Source organism: Setaria italica, chromosome IV (assembly GCF_000263155.2).
Source record: "Setaria italica strain Yugu1 chromosome IV, Setaria_italica_v2.0, whole genome shotgun sequence".
Classification (NCBI taxonomy): Eukaryota; Viridiplantae; Streptophyta; class Magnoliopsida; order Poales; family Poaceae; genus Setaria; species Setaria italica.
In genome coordinates this window covers 405494-422595 of record NC_028453.1, presented here as the reverse complement: position 1 = coordinate 422595, position 17102 = coordinate 405494, and the positions used below count along the sequence as shown (strand labels likewise).

Sequence of the window (17102 nt, the reverse complement as noted above, 5' to 3'; positions counted from 1 at the left end):
GATGCAAAATGCCCAAAGTAAACGGGCTAAATTTCTCTGCAGGTGCATGATGGGCCTACTGGAAAACTACACGGGGGCCCATGTACCAGTCCATTGGGCTTGAGCCGGCCAGTATGGGTGGGTACGTTCCTGGAATGGAATATTCCTTGGAAAGTTGGCCGTGCAGGTGTCGCCTCAAGCCACACACAGATGGCGGCCGGCAACGGTGTGGCGCGCGGACGCACGACACGACAGACACAGACCGGAGCGCCATCACACGACGACGGCCCGGGTGTCCATGCGCTCCTCGCCACAGAACGTGATACGTGAAGGACAAGGAAACATGCCTCCTAGGCCTGGCATCATCGTCATATCCTTCCTCCCTCTGCATCTTCCTGCACATCGTATCGATCACAAGTGCTTCGTCCTCCTAGTCAGCTGCAGACCGACCGACCGATCGATCCATCAACCGATGGCGGTGGCGGCCAGCAAGTGCCAACCGGCGCTGCCCGCCGCCGCGGCGCCCCAGTGGCGAGCGCGCCGGCTGCGGTGCCGCTGCTGCGAGGACACGCTGGGCGTCCCGCTCCGCCGCGAGAAGCTGGTGTTTCCTGCTAACAGTATCAATCCCCCGCCGCCCCGGCCCCGGCGGATCGTTCTGGTCCGGCACGGCGAGAGCGAGGGGAACGTCGACGAGTCCGCCTACACGCGCGTCCCGGACCCGCGCATAGGCCTCACCGCCAAGGGCCGGCGCGACGCCGAGGACTGCGGCCGCCGCCTCCGCGACCTCTTCTCCTCCGACGCCGACGACGACTGGAAGGTCTACTTCTACGTGTCCCCGTACCGGCGCACCCTCGAGACGCTGCGCGGCATCGGTCACGCCTTCGAGCGCCACCGCATCGCCGGCGTACGGGAGGAGCCGCGGCTCCGCGAGCAGGACTTCGGTAAGCAAAGGCTTAGCTTCCCGGCGGTGGCGGATAAGGAGAGACGCCTTATCCACCACTCCGGGCCGGCGTCGCAGCCATTAGTTAATAATGGGCCCTAATGATTGGTTTACTACGGGCCGGCCCAAACAATGCTGGGCCCAACCCAATGGCCGGGAGCAGGCAACTTCCAGGACCGGGAGCAGATGCGCGTGGAGAAGGAGCTCCGCCTCCGGTACGGGCGCTTCTTCTACCGGTTCCCCAACGGCGAGTCGGCGGCGGACGTGTACGACCGCATCACCGGCTTCCGCGAGACCCTCCGCGCCGACATCGACATCGGCCGCTTCCAGCCGCCGGGGCGCCGCACACCGAACATGAACATCGTGCTCGTCTCCCACGGCCTCACCCTCCGCGTCTTCCTCATGCGGTGGTACAAGTGGACCGTCCGCCAGTTCGAGGGCCTCAACAACCTCGGCAACGGAGGCACGATCGTCATGCAGACGGGGCGCGGCGGCAGGTACAGCCTCCTCGTCCACCACTCCGCCGACGAGCTCAGGGAGTTCGGGCTCACCGACGAGATGCTCCAGGACCAGATGTGGCAGGAGACGGCCAAGCCGGGGGACCTCAACTACAGGTTCATGACCAACGGACAGTACTTCTTCGACCGATTCGATTCCTCTCCTTCACACTTCACACCTTGATTCGATTCGATTCGCATATAATAAGAATATAATTAATTAATGTACCCTTTCTAGCTAATTGGGTTTGCCAAATAAAATCTCTTACGGACCCGTGAATAATTGAATGATCGATCGATATACAGCAGAGTTCTTTTTCATGACTACTCTGTGCATTCAGTTCTTCACTTGACTACTGGCTAGCTGGAGCAGCTACCCTGCCAAATCATGCAGGAACTGAGAACCTGCTGTGAGGTCTATGTATGGCAGCACCGGCTCTTCCGTCTCTTCACCATGCAGCATCATCATCATCGGCGACGCGAACGGCTGCTGCTGGAGCCCTAGGGTAAGCGACACACTCCCATGCAAGCTTGGATAGCTGCTCAACAGATGATGGTGGTCGCCGCCGTCGGTAACGTTGATGGAGGTCGTCGTAGGGTTGTTCCCGGCGCTGGTTATTCGGAAGGCACTTTCGCCTATCGTTGTTGTGCTCTGTTGCTCGGGTTTGACGGCTCCGGCTCCGGCTCCGGCGCCGCCACCGCTAGGGTTTTGAGCCGCCTCCGATTGCTGCTTCACTTCTTCCGTGTACATGTCCTCGATCATTGGCTTCCACAGCCGCACCCTTGCGTTGATGAACCAATTGGAAACCTAGTAACAAAAGGTAAGAAAAAATTATTTATTTGCATTATTCGTCTCCATTTTTTGTGAAAATTAAAGAAAAGGAGTGTGCTATAGCTAGCAGGAGCAGATTATTGGTGGGAGATTTATAGATAAGTGATGCTATCAAGCATTAAAGATGATGTGGAGTGACATTGATCGATCCTCGTAGTCAGTCCACACGTTCGTGAAAAGAGACAGATGCAGGCGGTGGTTGGATCTATTTTTACTACTCCAACAAGTAATAACAAGAGTTAAAAATAGTATGTAACATTATTGTGCTGTGCAGTAACTGTAATTGTGTACAGTATGTGGATGGAATTGTTAAAGGCACATGGATGGATGAACTTGTGTTATGTAGCAAATAAAGCAACGAATGAATGAATCACCTGGCTTCTCGATAACCCTGTCTGCCGCGCAAGGATGTGCTTGTCCACGTCATTTGGATACCTGCAGTTCATTGCATCTCATCATATTTGTGCAGGATGTCAATTTTTTTTAACCATATACTATGGTGATAACAAATCGGTACTGATAGATGATGAAGAAGAAGAATGGAGCTAGTGACGACGAGACGTCGGTCGTACGGGTGGAGGAAGTGCTCGAAGAGCCAGGCGCGGAGGACGGCGACGGCGCGCTCCGGCAGGCCGCGCTGCGGCCGCCATGGGTAGTTCTCGATGGTGCCCGGCTGCTGGAACGCCCGCTGCTGCCGGAGGCACTGGTCCAGCACCTTGAGCCGCGGCGTGTCGCCTTTGGTGGCGCCGGCCGGCGACGACGCGCTGCCGTCCCTCTCCCCCATGGCCTTCCTGAGCGCGCGCACCTGCGCCACCAGCGCGTCACGCAGGCACCGGAAGTGGCGCGACATGGCGCGCAGGGCCAGCCTCGTGTACACCTGCGACGCCCCGGCTCCGGCCACCGCCTCGAACGACACCTCCACCGCCCTCATCTGCTCCCGGTACCGCCGGTACCGCCTGTCCACCTGATCATCATTTCATTTTTTATTTGGTCGGTCAACAGTGTAGTCTGTAGATAATTCATTTAGGAACATGTGTTTGGCAACAAAAGAGAGGGATTTTTTGTGTTAGTTGGTACCACAGTATACTAATTTTAGTTGTTGTTGTATTCTTTTATGGATAAGTAGTGAATAAAGGAATCCAACCAGGAGTGGAGAGGAGGCATCAAAAGTAGTACTAGTAGCTAGTACTAGTCTTGTCTAGCTAGATAGTGGTGAAAAGGTGATCCAAGTGACAAGAGAACAGAAGCTTCTGAAAGTACATGTATAGTGGCAGTGCCCGCTATTGCCAATGTCGACATGTGTGTGGATTCCTTCCGAGGAACGTAAGCAGAGTTGTGACCAAGAACTCATTCATAAAAGGGAAACAGTGATGAACAAAGGTCTAATCATTATACTATGACCAAATCAAACGTTAGCTAGTTTGAACTGAAAAAAGTTAATTATTTGCGTGCAGTGTTACTATAATTACTTGTACTAGGTATATATGGTAAAGTAACAGCTACCTAACTAAGTGTTACCAGTTGAAGCAAGCAAGTACAGGAATGAATTGCTGCTATTGCCTCCTCTAGCACAATTAACCTACCTCTTCAACCATGGACAATAGCCTTGCTTTCATCCTCTCAAGCTCCAAGAGATCCATGGAGCTCAGAGACGGATGCCCCCAAAGGCCCGAGGACGACGACGTCTCCACGTCGTCCCACTTATTGCCTCCATTCAGAGCTCTCTTGTTGACGCCGCCGTTCATGGCGTGCAACAAGTCCCCTTCGAGGCTGCAGAACTCGCTGAGCAACTCCTGCACAGGGACCAGGTACTTGGAGCTCCTCAGCTGGAACGGCCGCTGCATGCTCGACGTCGGCTCCAGCGACGACACCGCCGCCGCCGGAGGCACGGCGAACTGATGCTGATGATGGCCGAACAGCGACGACGGCCCTCCCGCCGCGTTGTAGTTGTACAGGGAGAGGGAGACCGCGGCCTGCGGCCACGCTGCCGTGTCGTCGGCGGCGAGGACACGGTGATGAGTAGGGACGACGCCTCCTCCACCTCCTACGGTCATGTCGGTGCCGTCGACATGGAGCGCGAGGAGGTGGCCGTGGTCGAAGGAGGGTGGGGGCGGCTCCATGGCCACCGTGTTGGGAGGCGGCGAGAAGTCGAGGAGGTGAGGATGGTGGACGGCCATGGACTGATCGATTGGCGAGCAAGAGATACACTACACCATATATGCTTAGCTAGCTTCTGTAGATTGACCACCTTCCTTGTTCCCTGTAGGCAGTATAGCATACTGGTTAACTTGATGCATGACTAGCTAGTTGCAAGGAAGATGCTAGCTGCTGCAAATATTACACACTAGCTTAGCTATATATTCATGGGCATCCTTAACCCTTGCCACACACGTATATATGCATACCTACCTACTAATGATCAATTAAAGAGTGCTACAAATATGCATGTGTGTGTGCAATTCTAGCAACACGTTGTTACGCCTAAAACGTAACGGATCGAGGAGGAAATTAAGTTTCAACAAGCTAAGGTAGGGTTTTATTCTGGGCTTGTACATGGATGGATGGATGGATGGATCCTCCGGTGGACCTGTTCGCTTCCAGCAACTTGCCTCCTGTGGTCCAAGCTTGGATGTCGACGCCATTTCAATTGCTAGCTCTCACTACTTGGTTTCTTTGTCATGTCATTTCCGTCCAGTACTGGATACCGTTGGACCACAAGGCTGGCTACTTGCCTAGGAAGAACAATCAGCGCAGCAGCTAGCAGCCTAATCGATCAAATATAAGTCTAAATTTCCTGTAGCCCGTGCGTGACAGGAAAATCTACCTACCCTGCTGCAATGTTGAAAGCATCATGTAACTGATAACAATTATTAAGTGCAAATTAAGTGTAGGCCATCATAAGAGGCATAGGCCTGCTTGTTTGCGCAGCAGTACGTACGGCATCTGACAACGTACGCTTTGCTTCGATTCACCTATGTCGTCGTTAGTTTCAGCCATGCACGTCGACATGCCTCACTTATACGAGAAGAAAGATACTTGGCCATAGTTCTTTTTTCTTTTTCCGAAAAGAAGATAGGAGAGCTGCCTATTATGTTAAAAAGAAGGAGTTCCGGACTGGAAAGATACGTTTATTATATTAAAAAGAAGGAGGAGTTTCGGACTGAAAAGATACAAGAAAAGAAAAACATAGCAAATTCGTCCGGTTGGATTAGTGCATCAACGTGGGTAGCCACTCAACTAAAAAAATTGCCACACCGGTTGGATTGGGACATCAACGCAGCCTCCCCACTTCGCTCACCTCGGTGGCATCCACCAACATCCACGCTCATAATTCGTCGAAATCTCCAGGCGTGGCCCGACATCGACAGGGAACCGATAGAAACAGACTGCACCGCATTGAGAAGGCCACCGCCATGCGGGACCCTCCATTGTAGTGCCGCTGCAACACCACACTCCACCTGACAGAGTGATATCACCGAATTCGAACCTCTCGCAGGCTGCCTCGCAGTTGCCGGCGAGGGCTTTTGCCCGGAGCATCGCACGCTCACAGCTCGGCACTCCCGGCCATAGTCAGGGCAGTCCATCCAGGGCGGCATTGCCGCCGCGTCTCCTCATACCACGCCGTTCTACCTTCACCTCCACTCCCTCGCCGGCAGTCATTCTTCTCGCGCCATGCCCTGCGCCGCCCCACGTGCGGCTTGCGCGCAACGCCACCTCCGCGCCACGCCCTATGCCGCCCCGTGCGCAGCGCCTCCTCCGCACCGGCGCCATCCCTGTGCCACCATCCTCCGCGCCGGCGCCCCCTCCGCGCCGCTATTCTCTACGGGCCGCACCAGTTCGTGGCACCACGGCAATGAGGACGATGCCATGGGGCCCGAGCATCGCGTGCAACACACTCGCGGCTATCGAGTGGGTGGAGCAGTGGAAGGCCTCAAACGACCCCTCCGGTCGGTTCATCTCCTCCCACGATGCTGCCGCCGCCACCACCACCGACCAAACTGCCGGTGCTGCGCATGCCAACGGCAACAGGGTTGTGCCCGTGACGAACGGCCATGCCACGATCAACGGCACAGGCACGGCAGTGGTGGGGGAGGCCACGGAGCAAAGCCGGTCGGCGGATCCGGGGACGGGAAGGCTGGATCCACCCACGGTAGGGCCAGATTCATGCAGCCGCCGCTCCGGCGCGTTGCCTGGCCAGGCCACCTTGCGCTGCCCTACCGACGCACAAGACCGGTACTGGCCGGTTTGCCCTACTGCCATCGTCGTCGGGAGCCAGGCTTCCGGCGACTCCCTCCGGCAGCGGCGAGGTGGGCACGAGAGGCGGTGGGGGTGGTTGGCGGCGGCGGCCCATTGGCCATAGTTCTCAATATACTATTTACTATTTACTATTTTACATTTCTAAGCATATACTACGGTCTAAGAGTATATAAATATATACAGTGCGTAAATTAGCTGCATGCGATAGCAGATGGATTATTGGCTATCAAAATAAACTACGGAGTATACTCCAAATTCATTCATTTCTCTGTGCAGAGCAGAAGTGGGCCGGTGTGGCAAAATTTCGTGCTTGTCGGTATCAGCTAGCTAGCATAGCATGATGAGCACATGCACGCATGTCCAAATAAAAGGAGTGCATGTACTTCCAATTCCTTGGGAGGTAGCTAGGTTAACCATATATATGCAGTATATATATGTAATTAATTTCTCGTTTGTTAAAAATTAAACTTGTTAGCTACTCAACCACTACTACTTGTTTTTCTAATGAACGTGAATTAATTCCACGTGCGCTTGTGTACATTACATTATACATCTCCATCTGGATGGATCGACCACAAGTTAGTTGGAGCTGGGCGCATCAACTAACGGCCCTACACGGCTGTACGATGATGGCTACGCATGAAATGACCTGCCTGCCCTGACTGCCAACAGGGTTTCGCATGTGGCTAAATTGGGTGCTCACGTCGCCTTTCAGCCTACAGGACCGACAAGCAACAAGGGTCACATTATATTACTATTACACGCTAAAATGAAACTATACGTATCACAATCCAAGAGAGATATGTGATGCAGGGCCGGGGGGCATCAATTCCTCTGAACTAATAACACTATGCTGATGTATAGAGATTAGATAAAAAAAAATTAAATTCATCTGTGATTTTGTTCTGTACCATGATCGGTCACATAATTAAACATGATGATATAACGCAAGCAGCTAGTAGGTACGTAGCTTAGGTCCCAAGAGAAGTGATAGAATAACGCAAGTGATCGCTTGTGTGTGGTGCATGATAGAGCTACGTACTATTCCGAGTGGGCACGCTCGAAACAAAAGTCGTCAGGCTCAGATGGGTCTCAACAATTTTCAGATATGGCAGCAGGAGCTATACCATTGCAAGCTAGATGAGAGAAAATGGAAACGCCAGTACAGGAGAGGCCCATGTTAGAGGTCGAGGCTAGGGTACGAAAGGCCTTAATCCAGCCACGTTTGATCCCAGCCTGGGACTAATTCATTCGCTTCCGCTCCGCAACAGACATGTGTAATGTAACGAGAACAAGAACAAACAAATGATGTTGCTTAAGTTGGCTGCAAGTCTGCAACAAAGAAAAGTCAGCAAATAAAGGATCTTTGTGTGGTGGATGGAAAGCTTCTCGGTGGGCCCCCGAGCCCCGACGCCGGAGAAACGTAGAGGCCGTGATGTGAACGTTCACTAGCACATCATTGTCCATTTGTTTTTCCGGTGGACTGATTAATTATATTTTTAAAAAGTATTTCCTAAGATAAATCTAATCACATTATTTTACACTGCTAAAGAGAAATAATGCGTACAAAATGTAGTTTGCAACTAAAAGTTTAATTAATAAAAAATACCGCCATCTGCATGTTGATGTAATAAGTGACCAAATTCTCGATGGCTTTATATACTATTGTTTGGCATACAAAGCCAGACGAGGCTAATTTAGACAACCAAGTAGCCCATAGCCGACCCGAGATAATCCATTATATTGACTAGCTAGCTCAACTGATCAATCAATCAAAATTTTGAATCAAAGTGCTTACAGCCAATCAGGGTCATAAATATAAAAAAATAATATTAAATCATGGTAATCACGACTTTAAACAGCAGAAGATGTCGGTAAAATAAAAAATGTAGCACAGAAAGAAAGAAAGAGATCGAAACACACACCTGACCTGAGTACCTGACATAACATGCGTGCCTTGCATGTCCCGGCCTACTGACCTCTGGGACATATGGATGTGTCGTAGTGGGTGGCATTATTCTTGTCATCCATAGCAACAAATTGGAAAAGGGATCGATCGTGCGCCCAACTCTCGCTCTCCAAGACGGATCGGAGCTGAATTATTTTGTATCTGATGCAATGCCAGTGTCAACGCGCGCAGCAAAACGTGATGCCCAACACGTACAGTAAGTACATTAGTACGTACCGGCCGGCCGCTCTTTGTTATAAACATCGATCATCAGGTAGCAGTTCGTTGCAGTGCCACACACATCGCCGTTATCCATCCATCGATCAAGACCTAGCCGTTGTCGTCGAGCCATGGCGACAACTCCAGCGATCATGGTGGCATTGATCGTGGCAGCGGCGGCGCAGGTGGCGAGCGCGTACTACCAGCAGCCCTTCAAGACGTCCGACTGGCAGGACGCCCACGCCACCTTCTACGGCGAAGACTCCGGCCTCGGAGCAGACTTCGGTATGTATTGTTGTGTTGTGTATATACGTATATGCATGTGTATGTGTATATACTGTACATACGATCATCATCAATGCTGCCAATGCAACTTACAGGCGGCGCGTGCGGGTTCGGCGCCAACGACATCGTGTCTCTCTACTCGACGTACACGGCGGCGCTGAGCACGCCGCTGTTCGCCGACGGCAACGGGTGCGGGCAGTGCTACGAGATCCGGTGCGTCAACTCCCGGTGGTGCAACCCCGGCTCGCCGACGGTGACCCTCACCGCCACCAACCTCTGCCCGCCCAACGTGTACCTCCCCAACGACAACGGCGGGTGGTGCAACCCGCCGCGGCAGCACTTCGACATGGCGCCGCCCTCCTTCTACCGCCTCGCCCAGCGGGTCGCCGGCATCATCCCCGTCCAGTTCCGCCGCGTGCCCTGCCAGAGGCGAGGCGGGGTCAGGCTCTGCCTCCAGGGCAACTACTACTGGCTCCTCGTCTACGTCATGAACGTCGCCGGCGGAGGCGACGTCTCCTCCCTGGCCGTCAAGAGGGCCGGCGAGCCAGACTGCAACTACAAGCACGCAAGCCACAACTGGGGGATCACGTACCAGGTCTTCGGCACGCTCGGCAACGTGCAGGGGCTCGTCGTCAGGATGACCAGCTACAGCTCGCCGCAGCAGACCATCGTCGTCAGCGACGCCATCCCCGCCGGATGGATCACCGGACTCTGCTACCAGGGATCCAACAACTTCTACTGATTAATCAATTGCCTGACGAGCTGATGATGATCCAGGGGCCGCCCGGCCGATCGATCGATCGATCAAAGCTGCTACTGCTAGCTGGAGTTCAATTTTTTTTTTGGATATACATGCACATGCACCTGCTTCTTCATTCGTTTTGTTCTCAACTTCAATTATTATTATGTATATTATTTGTCCCTGCGTTTCTTGGATCGATATTATGCTCCCTTTATTTGGGTTCAATTTCGTAGGATGGCAGTGCTAATCGATCGATCTTCTCCGGGTTAAGTGTGTGCGTATGTGTTTCTTTTTTTATATATAAAAAGGATTCTTTTGTCAAATGTACCTTAACTATGTGATGTACTACCGGCTTCAAGTACATACATTATTATATCCCCCGAAATGTTCTTGATTTCGATATCGTTGCAGGTGAGCTGCAAATGAGGAAGATCTAAAATGCGCCAAATGCTGTCAATAATTTCGATAACGTTTAGTAGCTTTTGAACAGGATGGCCCCAAAATTCAGAGCCCAAAATCAACAATTAATCATCAGCCCAGCGAAACAAGGCCCATTATATTTATGCCAATTTAACTGCCGATTCCATCTCGTCTCGATCCTTCTTCAGTCCAGCAGCATGCAGCAGCAGCAGGGGTCATTGTTTTCCTCCGGTCCTCCTTCCAAAAGAAACAAAAATTACTCGAGTAGTAATGGTTAGGAATTCCGTTCCAATTAAGTTGCAACTTCCAAATTTCCCTCCCCAGACGTCTCATCGCCTGTCCTTCCAATCAGACCAATCATGCATGGTGCTTTCTTGAACTAGAATCAGGATGTTTGCCATTAATTCGTTTCGTCTGCTAACTCACCATCATCACATCAAGGTTCGATCACAAGCAAATTTCCTCCTTTCTTTGTTACATCAAGCTTCAAAATCTTAGGTATGGCCCTGGCTTTGAACAGGAAACCTATAAACAGATACCGATCCCCATCGCATATTTTAATCTCTGCAACTTCTTTATTAGGTCCAAGATAGCACCAATGTTTGTGTACCCACGTCTATACAAGTACTAGGATTGGGGTATCTAGTAGTAGTGCAAGATGTAGGGCTCGTTTGGTAGGGCTGTAGGTGTGGCTGAAACAGCTCCGGCTGTGGCTTCTCCGGTGAAGCGGTTTCTCTGGTGGAGCTAAAGCCGTTCTTGAAAGTGTTTGGCAAAACGATTTCTTCTGTATTTTTATGAATGGATGTAATAGGTCAAATGTTATATATGCCCTCGGCTATATGATTTGCATGTATACATTAGTTTATGTTTGCCCTCAATTATAATGTGAGTTGTCATATAAAATGAAAAAAATAATGATAGAAATTAGATTAACCAATAGAAAAAAAATAATGAATAGAAATTAAATTAATATTGAATTAGCATTTTCCTTCTTTTTTTAACGCACTTATTTTTTTTTATCTTTCCTATCCCGTGCCTTTTTGCTTCCTTATCGGCTCTTCTTTCCTATCCGGCTCCTTCTGCTTCCTTCTTATTCGCTAGCTACTGGAACAAGCACCACCATGCGCTTCCCCGCGGGCATCTCTCCGAGGTCCGGCCACCCGTGCTGCTCTTTGCTGCTCCGCTCCAGCCAGGCCGCGCGACACCCCATCTCCATGCGACCCCGTCCTTTGCCGCATCTCCATCGTTGCTTTCACCCTCGCCGCCATGGGCACGCCATCGCCGTTCCTCGCCGGTGTGGGCTGCCGCTACTCTTTCCCGGTATGAGCCATTGACAAGCATCACCAGGGTAGGGCATTTTCGCCAAGAACCACGAGAGGCGAGGGAGAAGCCGCGGGGAGCCACTTTTTTTCGACTCCCTCCACCCTAGTTCATTTTGATGTCCGGTTTCGGTGCAGCTTCACCCTGAAGAGACCGTGCTACAATCCTTGCTTCATGACAAATCATTTTGAAGTATGAACTACATGTAGAGATGTGGAAGTGAGAAAAACCGAACACATTCGTAGTTTTTCGTACGTGTGACATGCATGCGCGCTTGTCCATATTTTGTAAGGTAGCTGACTGGGCTCGACCGGTATTATAACATGGTCCGGGCCAAGGCCCATTATTATCCAACTACACCAGAATGGATCATCATTTTCGGTCCATTCAATGTAATGGGCCAATAAATGTCAACGATGTTTTTATGATGGAAACTAATCTTGGCAACTGAAATGGGATAAAAACCGCGGTTGCTTTTGCAGTAACTATGAAACCATTAGCATCCTTTTTCTTTAGTTGAAGCCAATTTGGTGCGCGGTCGTCCGACATACAAGTTCTTACCACATGTTTGGCAATTCAGTCTTAGGAATAACTTCTAGATACAGATACATGATGTTAATGTGGGCATCTGCTCTATGCTGGGTATTGTGGCTCAGTACAAATGAAGTATAGCCTTTAACAAATCACAAAATAAATCTTATATACAGATCAGGTGCAGAGGAACATTTTTGCTCTGCCGTTGGGCATATTGCTGCAGCAGAATTGGGGAGTTTCATGAAACCAAATTCAGAATGCATGCCGAGTGATTGAAACTGCGGTAATTTGTGCAACATGATTTGTGCTTAATATTGTCTCTCATAAAAACTATCATGGTATCCGGCATTTTGTTTTTGCTCATGATGTCTGTGTGATGAGATGAGCTTGGAGCTGAACTATTGTAATAAGCGAACCTTGTTATGCTTCGAAAGAAGCAAACTCCGGAGTTTTATTTTATTCCATCGTTAAGAAAACATATGACTCTCAGCCAGTCAGGCTATGTGTTCAGAGGTAAAGGGCTGACCAGGTCAGTAGCAGGCCAACTCTTGAGCAAGACCAAAGGCTGTTTTGTCTTGTTGTAATCCTATGTGGAAAGTTTGTGTAGATAGAATATATCTGCTGCCACTTGTGCTGCATTTTGTTTGGTCATCTGTTCTTCACAAATGGAATGAAAATCGAGTTAACCTCATCAGCCTCGCATTGTCAATTCAGATATAAGCTAGGGTCATTGTTTTAGCTATTCCTGGAAAAGGGTTAGGAGGTTGCGATTAAGCAACATACAGAGCGTGATGTGGACAAAATTAAACACCTGTCTAATAGGCGAGAATACATGCCATGTCTTTGATTTTGGTGGCACTTGTTGCCTACAGTTTAGACGTCGGACAATACCGGAAACCGTGCTTCCCAGATCCCGGACTGGGCACCTAGCTGGTCTGACGACCTGATGAAGAGCTGTACTTACTACTAATATATACATGAATAATGCAAATGCAGAGCACTAGGACCCTTTGCAAGTACTTAATCTATTACAAAAATCTGGCGATTAATTAATTTGGGGCAACTTGCATTGGCGAAGCTAGATATATATACATATAATCTCCTGCACAAGCTAAGGAACTTGATTCGGCCATAAACAATTGGTGCGTTTGAGTTTTGACCAGGGGCTTTGCTGGTTGGGGTGCATGAATGGGCAATGGGCCGGGCTGACATACACCACCCTTTCCAAGGCTCACGTCATGCACTATAGGCTGGCCTGCGTATTCTCATATTGCAACTGTGCCCATTTCTTAATGGTTGCTTTACTCCTCCTAATTTTTGTACTCCCAATTAGGGCCAACAACAACTGTTGTAGAGGGCTGACGAGCCCCCCATCACACGGCACATACCCAAATTGCAATTTTTTATATCTATATGTTTCGTTCATATTATTTTCAACTTGCGGTTTTAACTATGCAAATTGATAACACTGGCTAGCTAGTAGTAACACTTTGCTGTGTTCCCAAACTTGATCTCCTGGCGTTAGTTTATCAACATAGCTGTGAGGTGATTGAGTCCCATTGGACTAGCCAATACAAATTTCAGACAAGTGTATATATCATTCAAAATCCATGTGAAAGTTTCAGAAAGTTTTCATCTGGGAGAGAGGATTGTTTGCATAGGTTTGGATATCCCACCGTTAGGCAGATCGACTTACTCGCATTTAGCCTTTGTGTGATCTACATGCTATAGCTCCATCTATTGAGTGTAGTGCTACCGATTCCTTTGTTTGGGATTGTTTGGAAGAAAAAAAAAAAGGCGTCGCGTGCGCTGGATCACAGCTTGCTTCCTAAATACGCGCTTTGTCGATAACCTCTCACGTTTGCTCTTAATAATTGCAGTAAGCTGTAGTGAGTGATACTCTAGGACTTGCAGGAATATTTGGCTACATATCCAGCTTGATGCAACTCACAAAAGCCTAATCTATTCATCATTATGTCGATCTCCTGCTCTAGCTGTAGATTATTGGTAGACTATCGACCAGCATGTTGTCTTTTTCAAAGGAGGAAAATACCTGGCATCTCTTGTCATGCTATATGCATAGCTTTTGTGAGAGCATGCATCTTGTACTAAATTTGAGCAAAGATTAGCTTTTCAAACAATGCGACAAAACAAGCAGTTGACATGGCTAATCAATCCATCAACTTGCTCACTGATCTCTTCTGCAGCACCCCTTGATCGAGAGTTTACTATATACATGTAGCTGGGCACTTACAGCATGATTGGCTTATGCCTGCAAATGGATATTATGTACGGACACCGGTCGCATCTTTGGATTGTTAATTACTCTAATCAGGCGATTAAATAATCATCATAGGTCAGGAAGGAGCAGATAGCTAGGTCCCAATTTGCATTAACCTGAACATATGTATGACCTGTTCCTCCTAGTAGCTAGAACTGGAGTTGTACTATATATCTTTGATGACAAACTGATCTACTACCGAGAGCGTGTTGATCTCTCCTTACAGCTAGCGAGGTAAAAGAATTACTCACTGGTAGTTACCGAGAAAGAGCTTAGCTGATGAGTCATCCAGACCAGAAGGAAGCATTCAGTAAGTGACGAAGAACTCATGGTTTCACATTTGTTTTTTCCTAACTAAGTGATGAAAGCAAATAATGACACATCAGCGCTCTTACATGTTCAATTTCTTCTTGGAGATTGTTGCTTCGTTCAAACGCAGTATAATCTTGTAACCGCGGTGAAGAAACATTCCTCATTAACAAGCAATATAATATTGGAGTATGACAAGGTGTAGCAGAAGAAATCTAATAAGATCATGTGCTGCTGATGAATTCCAATCCAAATAATAAGATTTTTTAGAGACATTGCATCTTGAGACGGAGAAAAAAAATGAAATTAAGAAGAGAGTAGAAATGTAGAATGTCAGCAACCTAGCTCTTTGACCCAACCCAGCCCGGCATGGATAAAACGACGACGAACGAGGAGAGGGGCATTATCAGGTCAACGCACGCCGCGCAGGGTCCATGATATGCAGACCGTTGGATGCAATGCCAACGGCCGGGAATAGCCAAATTGCTTCCCAATGCCGAGTGCGGGGCAGGGGCACTATATATTCAGAGCAAGGCAGGACAAGGATGGAGATCCATCACACAAGCAAAGCTACTAAGCTAAGCCTCTAGATCGATCGAGATGGCCCTGACGCTTGCGCTGGAGAGCAGCAGCAGCAGCAGAGGAGAAGGCGGAGGCGACGGCCATGGTAGCTGCAGGCCGCGCGAGAGCATGTTCGAGAAGGTTGTGACGCCGAGCGACGTGGGGAAGCTGAACCGGCTGGTGGTGCCCAAGCACTTGGCCGAGAAGCACCTGCCGCTGCCGGGCGCCGCCGCGCGGGCCGGCGGCACCGTGCTGTGCTTCCACGACGCCCGGGGCGGCGAGGCGGCGTGGCGGTTCCGCTACTCGTACTGGAGCAGCAGCCAGAGCTACGTGATGACCAAAGGGTGGAGCCGCTACGTCCGCGACAAGCGCCTCGCCGCCGGGGACACCGTCTCCTTCTACCGCGACGGAGCAAGGCTCTTCATCGACTGCCGCCGCATAAGGAGGGCAGGGGTCGTCCCAGCTGTGCCGCCACGACAGCCGCAGCAGGCCTTCTTCTTCCACAACCAGCAGCAGGCGGCCGTGCAGCCGCAGCAGCACTTGGTGGTGGCGCCGCGCGTCGTCGTCGTTGATGACGAGGTAGAAGAGGCGCGGCGGCGGCGTTGCCTGCGGCTGTTCGGAGTCAACCTGGAGCTGGAGCTCCGTGCCGAGCCGCTGCTCCTTGATTTGCAGCTCTGACGGCCGGTGGGTTGCATTGCTAGCGTCATCGTCCACCAAGGAGGCCAATCGTCGTATACCCAACTCGATCCAACTACTAATCAGATTAGTTTTGCATGATCACTGTCTCGAGAGAATTGTAACCCAAACCAGTTACTCCATCCAGCAGCGGTGTTAAACCAATGCAATTGTTAAACATTTCAAACCAGTTACTCTCTACCTGTGCCGGTAGAGAGTAGACAACCAAAACGACGTTGACCACCATGCAGTTGACTACGCTCGCTCGCGTCGCATCCATTTAGCTCCTGACGTGTCCCATGCGCATGACACCCTACTAGTCCATCCACGAACATTTATCGGCCCATCTCGCAAATGGATGGCAGAGAACATTTGGCCCAGTCCAACCAATGATCTCCCAGCCTATTTGTAGCTGGCCTTTACCCCCTCTTCAAATCAGTTTTTCTACATATACTTTTTTTATTAATACTTCATAATAGACGGCTATTTCCAAGTTTTATTTACAAAAAAAGGTTGATTGTCTCCCTTTCACTAGGCCAAGGGCTAACCTCCCATTGGTTCGTCAGCCATTATTTAAATTCCCATTTACTGCAGGGTATATTTAAAAATTTCAAAAAATGTTGTGTTCCGATGATCTCAACGTTGAGATCATATAGTCATGAAAACTGGTGGTGCATGATAACCTTCAAAACACCTAATTAGCCATGAAAAGTTGTAGAAGAAACTGGTGGTGCAGGGTATCATATATTTCTATAATATACTCGTTCACAAGAATTCAGAACAAAATGTTTTTACCATACAAAGTAATATTCTTATTGGCTCAAATATTGTGGAGAGCAAGATATAGAACACTACACCATCAACTTTTGTAAAGAGCCTTTTTTTTACTATTTAGATGGTGTTTCTGATGTTGCGGCCGGCATTAGAAGGCTTCATTCTTTTGGGAATTGAAAAGAAGAATTAATTGCCAAAACATGGGGCAATAGGCCCTTGTCGCCCAGTGTACGGGCAACAAGTTGTAAATCCAAGAATTAGGCACCTATTTTTCTACGCGTAGTGCGTAGGAGGTAGTATCGTACATACATCTCTGGACTCACCAGGAAGTTTGGATAACCCTAAATATAGAGTTGGACACCAAGATGTATCTGACATGGAGAACATAGCGCAGGACGGTATAGTCTACATGGAAAGGCAGAAACTAGTTAAGGATTATGAAAGCACTCCTTGTAATAAGAGTAGAACCCCTCTAGTCGTATTTGACCCCCGCAATATAAGGCGAGCCAGGGGGACCCCCTCCAAAGCA

The 17102-nt window shown here is 49.5% G+C and overlaps 4 protein-coding genes across 5 annotated transcripts; 3 read left to right on the top strand and 1 right to left on the bottom strand.

Moving 5' to 3' along the window:
- Window positions 1-287: 287 nt before the first annotated feature.
- On the top strand, window positions 288-1717 carry LOC101774049 (phosphoglycerate mutase-like protein AT74H). The gene is made up of 2 exons (XM_004964244.4): window positions 288-920; window positions 1083-1717. The coding sequence occupies exons 1-2, from the start codon at window positions 323-325 to the stop codon at window positions 1598-1600; spliced, it is 1116 nt and encodes a 371-aa protein (XP_004964301.2). The 5' UTR covers window positions 288-322; the 3' UTR covers window positions 1601-1717.
- On the bottom strand, window positions 1619-4763 carry LOC101774458 (homeobox protein BEL1 homolog). Of its 2 annotated transcripts, XM_004964246.2 has the most exons (5): window positions 4658-4763; window positions 3832-4508; window positions 2821-3212; window positions 2623-2683; window positions 1619-2224 (listed from the first exon to the last, which is right to left on the bottom strand). In XM_004964246.2, exons 2-5 carry the CDS (start codon window positions 4423-4425, stop codon window positions 1790-1792), a joined length of 1482 nt encoding a protein of 493 aa, XP_004964303.1. In that variant the 5' UTR covers window positions 4426-4508; window positions 4658-4763; the 3' UTR covers window positions 1619-1789. The 2 variants fall into 2 exon arrangements, with proteins under 2 accessions (XP_004964303.1, XP_004964302.1); XM_004964245.3 differs by lacking the exon at window positions 4658-4763 and having other exon boundaries at window positions 3832-4587.
- A 3990-nt stretch (window positions 4764-8753) lies between these two features.
- On the top strand, window positions 8754-9967 carry LOC101775140 (expansin-A17). Its single transcript, XM_004966533.2, has 2 exons — window positions 8754-8957; window positions 9053-9967. The coding sequence occupies exons 1-2, from the start codon at window positions 8804-8806 to the stop codon at window positions 9697-9699; spliced, it is 801 nt and encodes a 266-aa protein (XP_004966590.1). The 5' UTR covers window positions 8754-8803; the 3' UTR covers window positions 9700-9967.
- Window positions 9968-15126: 5159 nt separating this feature from the next.
- Window positions 15127-16091, top strand: LOC101774735 (B3 domain-containing protein Os06g0107800). Its single transcript, XM_022825668.1, has one exon. It carries the CDS (start codon window positions 15164-15166, stop codon window positions 15800-15802), a length of 639 nt encoding a protein of 212 aa, XP_022681403.1. The 5' UTR covers window positions 15127-15163; the 3' UTR covers window positions 15803-16091.
- The last annotated feature ends 1011 nt before the right edge of the window (window positions 16092-17102 follow it).